General features: G+C 37.8%; 1 protein-coding gene across 5 annotated transcripts in view; it reads left to right on the forward strand.

Moving 5' to 3' along the window:
• The window catches only part of YIPF6 (Yip1 domain family member 6), a 34,421-nt gene extending 22,204 nt beyond the window's left edge, over positions 1-12,217 (forward strand). For 3 of the 5 annotated variants that reach the window (XM_032620047.1, XM_032620051.1, XM_032620050.1), the window contains 4 exons: positions 2,300-2,342; positions 4,571-4,696; positions 5,337-5,494; positions 7,219-12,217. In XM_032620047.1, the coding sequence (XP_032475938.1) occupies positions 2,300-2,342; positions 4,571-4,696; positions 5,337-5,494; positions 7,219-7,337 (446 nt within the window). In that variant the 3' untranslated portion in view covers positions 7,338-12,217. The remainder of the gene's footprint in view (positions 1-2,299; positions 2,343-4,570; positions 4,697-5,336; positions 5,495-7,218) is intronic. The other 2 variants (XR_004348087.1, XM_032620048.1) reach the window with 2 other exon arrangements.
• Positions 12,218-13,183: the final 966 nt, after the last annotated feature.

The following is a 13,183-nucleotide window of genomic DNA, read 5'->3' on the forward strand; positions in this document are numbered from 1 at the left end:
CAAAACAGTGTTTGCAGAAAATTTTGCTGTTATTTAGAATTTATTCTTAAAATTGTTAGACCTTTTCTTTTCAAGCATTCTTGGTTTTTCTTAGTACCCTTTGTCAGAAAAAAATTGAATCTGTTGTTTGAGAGTAGTAACAATGATGTTGTACATGAGTGTACCTTCTATTTTAGCAGCATTTCAGCTGTAATATAAGGATGTCAAATATGTGGCAAATGTGCCATCACTGTGTGGCAATTGGATGCAGCGTCAGAATCTTTTTCAACATAGTACATTGTGGGTTGAAGCTGACACATGATTTGCTACAGCTTGTATGTAGTGGAAAGAGCATGGGCAAATCAGTGTTTGAATAGTGTGTGATCTTGGATAAGACAGTTAATTTTTCTGAGGTTGAAGTTTCTTCCTCAGAAAAGCTGTCTTATCCAATTAGATACCAATTTAGATCCATTAGGATGGTTATTGTCAAAGAAACAGAAAATAACAAGTGTTGGTGAGGATGTGGAGAAATTGGAACCCTTGTGCATTGCTGGTGGGAATGTAAAATGGTACAGCCACTGTGTAAAACAACATGGTGGTTCCTCAAAAAATTACCACATAATTTTATAGTATATAAAATTTATAGTATAGAACTACCACATGATTCAGCACGTCTCCTTCTGGGTATATACCCAAAAGAATTGAAAGCACGGACTCAAACAGTTATTTGCACACCTGTGTTCATAGCAGCAGGTGAAAACAACTCTTACATCTATCAGTGGATGGATGGGTAAACAAAGTGTGTTATATACACCATGGTGTATGCCATATATGAATGGGTTATTATTCATCCTTAAAAAGGAGTGAAATTCCTGATACATGCTACAACTTGGATGAACCTTGAAGACATTATGCTAAGTAAAATAAGCCATACACAAAAGGACATATATGATTCCACTTATGTTAGGTACCTAGAGTAGTCAGATTTATAGAGAAAGAAAGTTAAATGATGGTTGTCAGGGACTGAGGGGGTATTGAGGAGTTATTGTTTAATGGGTTGGAGTTTCAGTTTGGGAGATGAAAAAGTTCTGGAGATGGATGGTGTGGTGCTTGCACAACAGTGAATATACTCCGTGCCTGTACAGTTAAAAGTGACTAAAATGGTAAATTTTGTGTTTTATGTATTTCACAAGAATAAGAATAGTTTTAAAATACTGTTATGAATCTTTTACAAATTAAAAAGTCTTCACTGCATTAAAAAAACAGCGTATTAATGTCAGTTGTACTTGAATTCAGCTTTTCAGTTGATAAATTTTAACAATTTATTGCTTATTTAATTAACAATCGTTTATTAGAGTGTTAGGATTATGGTTTTTCTTTTTTTACATCTTTAACAAACTTTCCACAGTGGTGTCAAAATTACTTATTTAAAAAAAAGACGTAAGTATGTACATATGCACACTTCTTTCACATAAAGTTATGTACAAGTGAGGTTAAAGTTAGAAGTGGTATATGTACATTTTTTCATATTACTTGAGGAAGATAGTTGTGCTTTAAGCTGTATGTTACTGAACTGTTGGTTTATTAATCACCCAACAGCTATTGATTGAGAACCACAGTGATTAGACCTAATGTTGACAGAGCCTTTATAGTTTTCAAAAAGTTTTCATGTTGTTTGTTAACATTTAACCCTATGAAATTACCAGTGTTGGGCTGTTTTTCACCTATAAGAACAGCAATTCTGTGCTAGTTCAATGTAGTAATTATGAAAGGGAAACAGTATTGCAGAGTGGAAAGGACTTTGTAGTAGGAATCAGAAGATTCTGGTTTTGGTTCTAGGTTCTGGTCCCACCCCCACACTTAACTGTTTACGGAAACTTGGGCACGTCTCTTCTTCCCAGCTTTGTTTTTCATATTTGTGAGGTGAACCTGATTATACTTGCCTTGTCTAATGTAGTCTCAGATAGGTAAAGTGACTTGGCTTTAGTCTTCTTTTTGATGGTGCAGGGTAGGGCACTTATGTCTTTTGACTCCTTGCTCGTTGGTCTTTAACTGTAGTGTGCTGGAATGTGGCTTAGTAGGTGGGGAGAGGGGTGATTTGTGGGATGTGAAGTGAACAAAATGTAAAGGATATATGAAGAAGGGCATTCAGAATTAGGGAGCAGGGAGGGTCAGCAGAGGGATAGCAGAGGTCGGAAGGCTTGGGCAGACAGGGAGAGCCTTGATGTCTGAATTCCAAGAGTGGGAGAGGTACATATTGGAATAAAGACAGAAAACACTACATGGTTGTGTCTTAACAGTCTTCTGTCTTTTCTTGTAGGGGATTTATGGGGCCCTTTGATCCTTTGTGTGACGCTTGCATTGTAAGTACTTATATTTCCTTTCTTTGTCATTTGAGATAGATGAGATTTTTTTCATGGAGTTTCAAAATTGAAGGGGATTTTGACTGAATATTTCATTTAGGACTTCTATGACATATTGTACTCCTTATGTATTTAAATCTAAAAAGTCAAGTAGTTTTCTAGATCAATTCAAAGAGTGATGGAATTTAAAGATGTGAAAATTATGCCCACCTTCATTTACCAATGACTTCTTATCCTGTTTTAGCCATTTCTGTTCAACATTTATTCACACTCATGTACCTCATTAAGCTAAGTGAATTAAGTATCTGTAGGTTTAAGCACTGTTTATTTGCAAACATAATTCTTTTAAAATTTACTAAAAGTATAAGTGAGAATAAATTAGAGTAGAAGTGGTAGAGTTCAAAGCAAGATCATGTTTCAAAGTGTTATGTTTTCCATATGCATTGTATGTAAAGGGAAAGGACAGAAGAAGGAAAGCAAAGTTCCGCTGGAGAGGGGAATATAACCACTGGTAGAGTGGAAAAAATACTGCACTAGGAGGATTCAGTTCTGAGTTCTCATCCTAACTTTGCTATCAGCAGAGTGACTTTCGGCCACTAATAACCAAAATTTGTATAATGATTTTTCTTAGCTTACAGAAAACTTTTAAATACCTTCTCTTATCCTCATAACAAGAAGTGAATATTTTTCCTCTCTTGACAAACAAGCTCAGGTTCAAAGAGATTGAGGACCGAACCAAGGTCAAATATTCAGTGGTAGACCTGGAATTCAACCTCAGGTTTCCTTGACTGCCCATTCTCTACCTCTGCAATTATTACACATCTCTTCCCACGTAACCTCTCTGGGTCTCCTTTTCCATATCTATAAAAGGAGATGGTTGAAGGTCCTTTCCAGGCCGAACCTTTTATAATTTTAAATTCAAGTTTCTTACTGTATTCTTTACCCATTTTTAAATGTAAGTCAAGCACACGGTAATTTAGGTAAAAACGTGGAGTGCTCTATCTTATGCCTTTAATAACCATATCAAGGGAAACAATCCAGTGCCTTGATGAAAGGGTTTATATTAGAAGCTCTGAGCATATACTTTCTTAGTTTTGAAAGATTAACCTTAGAGATTATGGAGTTTAATACCACTTATTTGCAGAGAAGAAAATTGGAGTCGCAGAACATCAAGTGATCTGCTCCAGTTTCCATATCTAGTGACAGAATTAGGATCAATATCTGAGTCTCCTGCCTTCCGGGCCAGTTAATGTTCTTTCTATCATACCATGCTGAAGCAATAGGAGTTCCAGACAACAAGTGATGAGGGCCAGCATTCTTTGCACTGGATTGTCAGGACTTGGAATAGAGTATGCAGAACCATAGAATACAAAAGCCTGTACTGGCACATAGCATAGCAGGACAAGACTTACTGTGTGACTTCTCTATACTTTGTAATAAGAGGTTGTGAGTTTGATGTTACTTATTCTGTTACTGGAAAAAAATGACACAGAGTACAAGTGTTCTGAGTCCAAAATTCAAAGCAGTTTACATCTGTAAAATTTTTAGAGAGGATATAAGTGACTGTTCAATTACTCAGTTTCAAAGTAAAGCCTTTTCGTGATAATCTGTATGTTTTGATTTTAAAAAATCAACAACTAAATAGGTTTATAGACTGCTTCCATTTTTAAATGCCAGAACTAGAACCTTAACCCAAGGATTACAAATTCAAATGTGTACATGCATGCATTGCGAATTGGTTACCAGAAGCCCTTTTGAAGGAATCTGCTGCTGTGTCAACTGCACCTGATTGTTGCCATGTAGGAATGCAGGTCCAGTATTGGAAACTCTTATGATTTTTCAAGAAAATCCAGAAATACCTCCCAATTTTAAAATAACATCAACTTGAATTTAAGACCATTTTAAGTATTGTATGGACCAACAACCTCATGTCTGTGAGCCATATTTAGCCCTTCAGTTTATACCCTCTGCTTAACCAAAAAAGGTCTTTGGTAATCCATTTAAGCATTCCCATGAGGTCAAATGGAGCACCTCTTGTAGTCCTGAGGCATTTGGAATTTGAAATAAGGGATATACTTCAGGCATTTTCCTTTTGTACAGCCTACATATTATAGATCTTCAGGTGAGGTTTAGGGCAGCTCCCTGATTCAAAGTTTGAGAACCCATGCTGTAACTTTGTTGCTCTAAATAAAAGACTAGGCAATTCTCATGCCATTTCCTTGTCACAGAATGCTTCAGAGAGGCTCTGTAGATAGCGAAAAAGATGGAGGGCCCCAGTTTGCAGAAGTGTTTGTCATTGTCTGGTTTGGTGCAGTTACCATCACCCTCAACTCAAAACTTCTTGGAGGAAACATGTGAGTATTATTAAAATGCATCCCGTTTCCCTTGCCAGGTTGCATATCTTAGATTTTTAAGGAAGTCTGGCTAGTTATATATTTTTCAAAAAGAAAAATCAAAATAAATGAGAGCCAAAAAGAAGGTTCTCTTAAAACCACTGAACAGAGATAACCTAGTTGAATTAAATTACCTTAAATTATCTGGGGTCCTTTGATAAGCTTCAGTGCTCTCGCTCCAGCCCCTGAAATCATAGGCAGAATTTTTTGTGTTAGAAGATTATGTCTGCCTTTGGGAACAGATGGTCCATAGTTTTCAACAAATTCTGAAATAGGTCTGTAAACCACAAAAGATTAAGAAACACCATTCTTAGAGGTTCAGTGGGAGAAGGAGGTCTCCAGGAATTAGAGCAGATCATCTAGATACTAGATGGCTGACTCTTAAGGAGTTTAAGCAGAGAGGAGGAGAGTATGGGGAGAGCAAAACTAAAGCGCATGTTTAATACAGAGGCCTATCCTTATAAAATCAACATTAGGGTATAGGTATTATGTATCTGAAGGAAGGTAATGATCCATGATACATAGAAATCTGTGTAATAAACTGTATCATGATACAGATCAGTTATATTTATGATCTTTATGGGTGTATGTTGTTTTTTAGATCTTTTTTTCAGAGCCTCTGTGTGCTGGGTTACTGTATACTTCCCCTGACGGTGGCAATGCTGGTTTGCCGGCTGGTACTTTTGGCCGAGCCAGGACCAATAAACTTCATGGTCCGGCTTTTTGTGGTGATCGTGATGTTTGCCTGGTCTATAGTAGGTAAGAACGTACTTATCTCTACAGTAACAGAGCAGACCGAAACATGAGTTAGAGATGAAGATCAGATGAGGAGGAGTGTAACTTATAAGTTACATATGAGTGATATGATTCTTGCCAGTGTCATCCATAGAACCGTCTTCTCTCAGTAGGGATAATGTTCATCTTATCTGAGTTGGCTATCTGGACTTCCGAGATGTGGAGAGTCACGTCTTTTTTTTCTTTTCAATCCTTAAATAGTGGATAGGGTTGAAAAAGGAGATTACACTAGACCTAGCTTAGTCCTGGCATATAGGAGGCATAGGTGACTTGAGAAATGGCTTGAGCCTTTTCCTGACAAATTAATCATAATAATAGCCAGCATTTACCAATTGCTTACTGTAGGCCAGGCACTTTCATAAGTACTTCATACATACTATCTCATTTAACCCTCACAACAACCCTAATAAATAAAAACAGTTATTACTGGTCCCATTTTTATAGATGAGGAACAGACCCAGAGAGGTTAAGCAACTTGCCCTAGGACACATAACTAGTGAATAGGGGAATCAAGTTTCAAACCCAACCAGATCACATACCTGTTTAGAAATGTACTATACTACCTCCCAGTATAGGTTGTTAAGTATCATAGTACTTGTCTGCTTCAGTAGAAAATTCTGCTAAAGATTAGTGAGAGCCTGTAGCACTGGCAATGAATGCTATTTGCTCATTGTTTGTACTTTCCTAAAATTCTCTTAAAATTCCACCTTAAACTGGAAGTGTTCACTAGCTTCTTTTTAATGGGATAGACAGACTGCCTAATATTTTTATGTGCAATAACATCTCTTTGGAACACGTTTAAAAGCCAAGAAGTAATCCAAAAGTAAGGTCTGAGAATGCCAGAATTGATATTCCAAGGATTGTATTAAGCTTGGGTGCTTTAACTACCCATGGAAGAGCCCCTCATTCCCTCACTTAGAGTCTGATAATTTACTGTACATGTAGTTCTGAATAGCTTAGTTATCAAGTGTCCAGGCCCACAGTGGTTCAGCAAGTAGAATCTTAGATGAGGGAGAAGTTCCTGTAATTCAGCAAATATGTATTAAGCACAGACTGTGTGTCAGGCATTGTGCTAGGCATGGTCTCTATCCTCCGAGTTCACAATCTAGGCATAAAGGTTTTCCAGGTGGGCAGTGGAAGTCTATGCAGTGTATAGTGGGGACACAGAAGAGGTAAGTGGGCAGTTCTACCTGGGGTGGCAGGATACCAGATGGTTGTTCAGGAAAGGTTTCCTTGAAGGGTGATTATCGATGAGTAAAAAGATGAGTATATGTTTCCTGGATGGACAAGAGGATTGGCATCTAAAAGAGCTGATAACTTATTAAGAACAAGTACTCAAAAAACACAGCAGTGTGAGGCCATTTGCCATAGGAGTTTTGTAAGCCTATTTAGCACAGTTCAGTAACTTCTCAGAAAAGGGTAAGAAACCCCTTTTAGAAAGGTTTCCATCTTAAATGGTTGAAACCTTTCAAAGCTTTCATACTTGAAACAGGTAGCCCTCAGCTGTCCAGAAAACTATGCTGCCAAATGCCTTTTTCTCTGAGGATCACAAATGTAACTGAACTTATAGTATATAATTCTGTGTCCCAGACTATGTCAGGCCCCTTCAAGTTTAGTAAATGTTAGTAGTTGTGACAGTCTTATTGTATTAAATATGCCTTTTTGTTGTCTTGTTTTGCTTTGTTTAGCCTCTACAGCTTTCCTTGCTGATAGCCAGCCTCCAAACCGCAAAGCCCTTGCTGTTTATCCTGTTTTCTTGTTTTACTTTGTCATCAGTTGGATGATTCTCACCTTCACTCCTCAGTAAATCAGGAAATGGAAATTAAAAACCAGGGAATTCAAAGCTCATTTCAAAGATGCAATTCACCGTGGAGTTTTGCCTTTGGCCCTCTTTTGTCTAATTTTGGAGGTATTTGGTAACTGGGTATATGAGGAGATTAAAAGGGAACCATAAAGCACCGTCACCATTTATGTAAGGAACTGATGTTTGAAAGGCCGTCCTTTCCTTCTTAATGTTATTTCTTTAAAATATGTGTGCATAGTACACACAGTATAATGCCTCCTTAAGGCATGATGGGGTCACTGTGGTCCATTTGGGTGACAACCAATGACTTGGGAAGCACATGGATACATCCTGCAAGTTGAACAGAGTTGGTAACTATATTTTCAGTTTTGAGAATACCAGTTCAGGTGCAGCTCTTAAACATATTGCCTTATGACTATTAGAATATGCCTCTCTTTTCATAAATAATAAGGGATAGTCTATTTTACTTCTCTTAAGCTTAAAAAGACAATGACAGAGGTTGGGAAAGGGGTACACAGATGTGGGAGGAGAAAACATCTAAGCAAAATTCAGATTTTGATTAGAGAAAACTCTGCACTTGTTGCTTAAAAAGAAGCAAAGGACATCTAAAACATAGGCTTTTTTAGTCTTTCTGTATAGTCACCTTTCTGCCATGCTTAATAGCAGCTCAGTGACACTCTTAATTTTTTTTAACATCTTTATTGGAGTATAATTGCTTTACAATGGTGTGTTAGTTTCTGCTTTATGACAAAGTGAATCAGTTATACATATACATATGTTCCCATATCTCTTCCCTCTTGCGTCTCCCTCCCTCCCACCCTCCCTATCCCACCCCTCTAGGTGGTCACAAACCACTGAGCTGATCTCCCTGTGCTGTGCGGCTGCTTCCCACTAGCTATCTATTTTACGTTTGGTAGTGTATCTATGTCCATGCCACTCTCACTTTGTCACAGCTTACCCTTCCCCCTCCCCATGTCCTCAAGTCCATCCTCTAGTAGGTCTGTGTCTTTATTCCCGTCTTACCCCTAGGTTCTTCATGACCTTTTTTTTTTTCTTGGATTCCATATATATGTGTTAGCATACAGTATTTGTTTTTCTCTTTCTGACTTACTTCACTCTGTATGACATACTCTAGGTCCATCCACCTCACTACAAATAACTCAATTTCGTTTCTTTCTATGCCTGGACACTCTTAATTTTTAATCTTACTCCCCAGTTCTGCATATGCAAGCTAAGGTGTTAGCAGTCAACTTGTAATTTTCCTTTGACTGAAGCTCTCAGTGGACCAATGCTTGAACTTACCCAAGTAGAAGACCTCAGAAATTTAGATTGGTAGGTCCCTAATGCATATTATCATGTGGGCACCTTCTCTTAAGGGTAGAATGAGGCAGTTTGGATACAGCATAGCTGTAAGGAATTTCTTGCTATTCTGTGTAGTCTGGCCTCTAACTAAAAAGTAAAGCTAAATCAAAGGCTGCATTTAACCATGTAAACATGGAGGGATTTAGTGTTCTAATGGCTGATTTCACAGAACAACTAGATGCTTAAGAGCATGAGGTAGGATGAGTTGAATTTACAGCTGCCGCCTTCTCATAGTGGGCTTAGCAGTTTTTTCATTAGGTGTGTTTTTCGGGTTGGGGATAGCAGTTTATTTTCTTGGTTTTAGACTTTATTTGTAAAGCCAATTAGCTCTCCTTTAGAGAAGTACTTTTTTGCACATGTGCACCTACTTGTATTCTCAGCTATTTATGCACACAAGTGTGAAGGCTTTTCAGGGAGCAGAGTGTCTGGGACAGGCTGATTCTGAGCTAATCAGGGTTCTTTTAAGGTAATATGAGCTGCTGCCTTCTATAAATTGCACAGTGAAAAACTCTTAATAGACAAAGATTAGGAGTCAGGCAGAAAACATTCATTGTAAATATAGTTACTTATAAAGATAGGAATTTCTTATTCCACATTTTTTCTTTATCATGGAGTTTAAATATTTATTCACTGGTATTTAAAGATGACCTATGCATAGATATATAATTTTTAAAATATACTTTCTCCATCCCCAGATTAACCAAATGAACAATACTAGGACAAATGAGTACTTGGAATGATATTCAATTACAGAGCATTACAAAATTGGTCCCCTCTGTCTCAGCATTGTCTAGTTATTTTGGTTATGTATTTGTTTCAATTTCCCCTTTAAGTTTCAAAATAAACCCTGTTAGGACAAAGCCAATGTTTCAGTCTTGATAAAGAAAATATTTTGAAACTGGTTCTGATTTTAAAATTGGTCCTAAATTATCATCCATTTCCATTGTCTGAAAGTTTCTAACTTCCCACTAAAAACATCTCTCTTCCGAAGTTATTTTGTAATCTATCCCAATGATTATAATGTAAAATTAAAGAAATAATCATGCTTCTCAAAAGGGAATTAAATCTTCACTGAATTTTACTCAGGCTAAATATTTGGTCAGAAATTCCTAAGGCCACAACTTTGGTCGGGTTTGTGTGTGTGTGAGGGGGGTATTATACATATTGGGTGTTAAGGCAACTTGTTCTGTGTTTTAATCTGTTGCTTTTGGGTGACTTAGGGAATGGTTTTATTTGATTTAAATGAAGGCGGGTAAAATGGAGATTTAATTATCTTTCTGAAAATGAGTGGTCAATTTGAGGGTATAAATAAATATTTTCTTAATATATTCAAAAAAGTGCATTGCTTTCTGTCACAGAAGACCTGAGTATCTGGAAGTTGTAACCCTCAACACAGCTTTCCCTGATTTGCTGCAGAGGCACGTGGCTAATTATAGAAAGGAAGACTAGAAGGGAAGGGGACTCCAACAAAGGAAACCCTGTTCCGGGAATTGGAAGGTTTCACGCTTTAGATGAAATTCAAGCATGTGATGTGCATTACTGCCATCATGGCTTATCACTTGCTGCTCCTGCTTCTGAGATTGAGACTCCGTTGTCATATTCTTTAGCAATAGGAAAGGTGAAGACTGGATTTAATTGCTGTTCAGATTATAAATACTCAATTGATGTGAACATCTTTTTTGCAGTGTAGTCTTAAAAGTCAATCATTAATCGTCAAGTCTTTTGCCTCTTAAGTGGTTTATTACATGAGTTGAGTTGTATCTTTTCATTGTGGGGATTTTCTTTTGGGCAAGGTGAGGGGGTCACAGGGCATGGGGCTAGTAAGCATTTTACTGTTTACTGTATTTGTCTTTTTATAAAGTGTCCCCCAGAATGTGATTAGAAGGCTAACAAGCCTATATTTGAAGGTTTAATTGTGTACGTTATATAATCTAAGTACTTATTGTATTTGAACTTCCTGTTTATTCCTGGAGATGAAAATGAAAATCTCCCATCATTTCCAATTCTTGGATAACATCAAGTCATTGAAATTTATCTAAAGCCTGTCATGATATGATCAGACATCCATTGCATGCAGTTGTTTTATTCCAGAGTAAAATACTGAAATTGTGCTTCTTAATTAAACTGTTCATTTCTGAGACAATTTGGATAGAAATAAATGTGTGAATGTTAATGCATATATGTAAATTAGAAATACTTTTTTAGATTCGTGGGCTTTTATTAAAAATAAAGAATTTCTAGGGATTTACTTAGGTCATAAGATGGCTAAATAATAATGTGACAATAATATTACTACAAATAATAGCTAACATTTATTGGGCACTTACTGTGTGCCAGACACTACTCTATTTTTTTAAGAATTTTTTGTAACAGCTTTATTGGGATACACTTTACCATAAAATTCACCCTTTTAAAGTAATATACAATTCAGTGATTTTTCAGTATATTCACATAATTGTGCATCTATCACCACTGTCTCATTTTAGAACATTCCCATCACTTCACAAAGAAACCCCAAAGCCATTAGCAGTCATCCCCTTTTTCCCTTTTCCCCAGCCCCTGGCAACCATCAGTCTGCTTTCTGTCTCTATGGATTTGGCCAGGCACTATTCTTAAGTGCTTTTTATGCATCTCCTCCAATCTTCAACATAAAGTGGTACAATCCTCATTTCACTGGTAGAAAATTGAGGCACAGAAAGGTTAAGTAAATTGTCCAAGGTTACACAGTGAATTGATTTAAAATAGGAAAACACATTAGCTGAGATCATAGTAGGACACAGTTTTGAATTGCATTGTTATACGCGTGAAATGAATACACCTCCTCCCCAGGGTATGTTCCCTGTTACTAGCCATTACAACGTACAGCTCACTGGAGGTCAATAACTCGTTTTTTTCTGAGTACTGGAATACTATATTAGCATCTGAGAAAGACACAGCGGTTATACATTGGGAAGAGTTAGGTTTGCTGCCCTCACTCCTCCTTGAGCCCCTTTTCTTTCCCCTCCTCCCACCACCAGACACATACACCCCTCCCCTTTTTCTCAAAGTCTTAAGAATCAAGCAGCTTCTGCCTCTTTTGTTTTAATTCTCCCAGTGGGATGGTTAACACATCAAAATTTAACGTGTCTATTCAGGTGTTTATAGTCAAGGGATGCCTCTGGTCACATGTAGTACCAGCTATATTCCTAAGACCTCAGAGAGCAGTAGTGTGAAAATAGAATGCCTTTCTATTTGGGTTAAACTAGGTGGGGTAAAGAAATAACACAGTAAATAAAGGCTTTGCCTTAATGAAGTCAGTGCTCCAGCCTGGTAGGAAGTGGCTATACGCTGCTCTTGTTCACTCTGTTCTCTTTTAGAGCCTTTGTATTCTGCACCATCTCTGCTGGTAATTTCTTGGTCCTCTTTGATGCTCTGTTTTAATCCTGATTTTTCCTATAAATAAAGAACCTGTGAAAAGAATAAATCTGCAAAATGATTTGTGAATATTAGATGTGCAAATAAAAAACACTGGAAAAGGAGAATTTGCACATGCCTGTTCTTGTGCTGAAACGCATGGGGATATTTCCTGCATACTGTTTTCAGGTATATTGTCATCAGAAAATATTGAATGCTGTGTAGGATTGCACAGGTAGCAAGTTAGGAAGTCACATTTACTGAGCAAATATTTACCAGATGCTATAATAGCCATTTTATAAACAGTACTGCTCCCAGTGAATTTAAGGTTCTTGCCTTGTCGCAAAAGAATTCGGAGACAAGCAGGGAGTTAAGAAAGTAAAGTGAGGATTTATTTAAGCAAGAATACGCTCTCAGAGGGAGAGCAGACAAATGGGTGAGGAGCTGCTGCCCTGGGTTTCTCTGGCAAGCCGGTTATGAGGGGCATACAAATAAAGGGGCAGAGTATTCACTGGGGAAGGAGGGGTTTGGGGGTCGTATTCCCTGATTTTCATCCCAGCTCTATCTTCCTGAGGGGAGGAGGGATTTCTGTTCTTATTTGGCTTAGATCAGAAGTATCATGGTGTCAGTGCATGATGGGTACTTCTCATCTGTAAGGCTAATTTTATTGTAATGAGAGCATAATGAGCAACAGGTCACATTCGGACATAGGAGATTCCTGTCTTTCCCCACCTTTCTTTGTCTGCTTCCAGGACACTTATCACCCAAAACGTGTGGTTTACTGTCAGTCTGGAGGTTCCTGCTTTCTTAACATCTTTATTGGAGTATAATTGCTCCACATTGGTGTGTTAGTTTCTGCTGTACAACAGAGTGAATCAGCTATACATATACATATGTTCCCATATCTCCTCCCTCTTGCGTCTCCCTCCCACCCTCCCTATCCCACCCCTCTAGGTGGTCACAAAGCACCGAGCTGATCTCCCTCTGCTATGCAGCTGCTTCCCACTAGCTAGCTATTTTACACTTGGTAGTATTTATAAGTCCATGCCACTCTCTCACTTCGTCCCAGCTTACCCTTCCCCCTCCCCGTGTCC

Source organism: Phocoena sinus, chromosome X, assembly GCF_008692025.1.
Source record: "Phocoena sinus isolate mPhoSin1 chromosome X, mPhoSin1.pri, whole genome shotgun sequence".
NCBI classification, from domain to species: Eukaryota; Metazoa; Chordata; class Mammalia; order Artiodactyla; family Phocoenidae; genus Phocoena; species Phocoena sinus.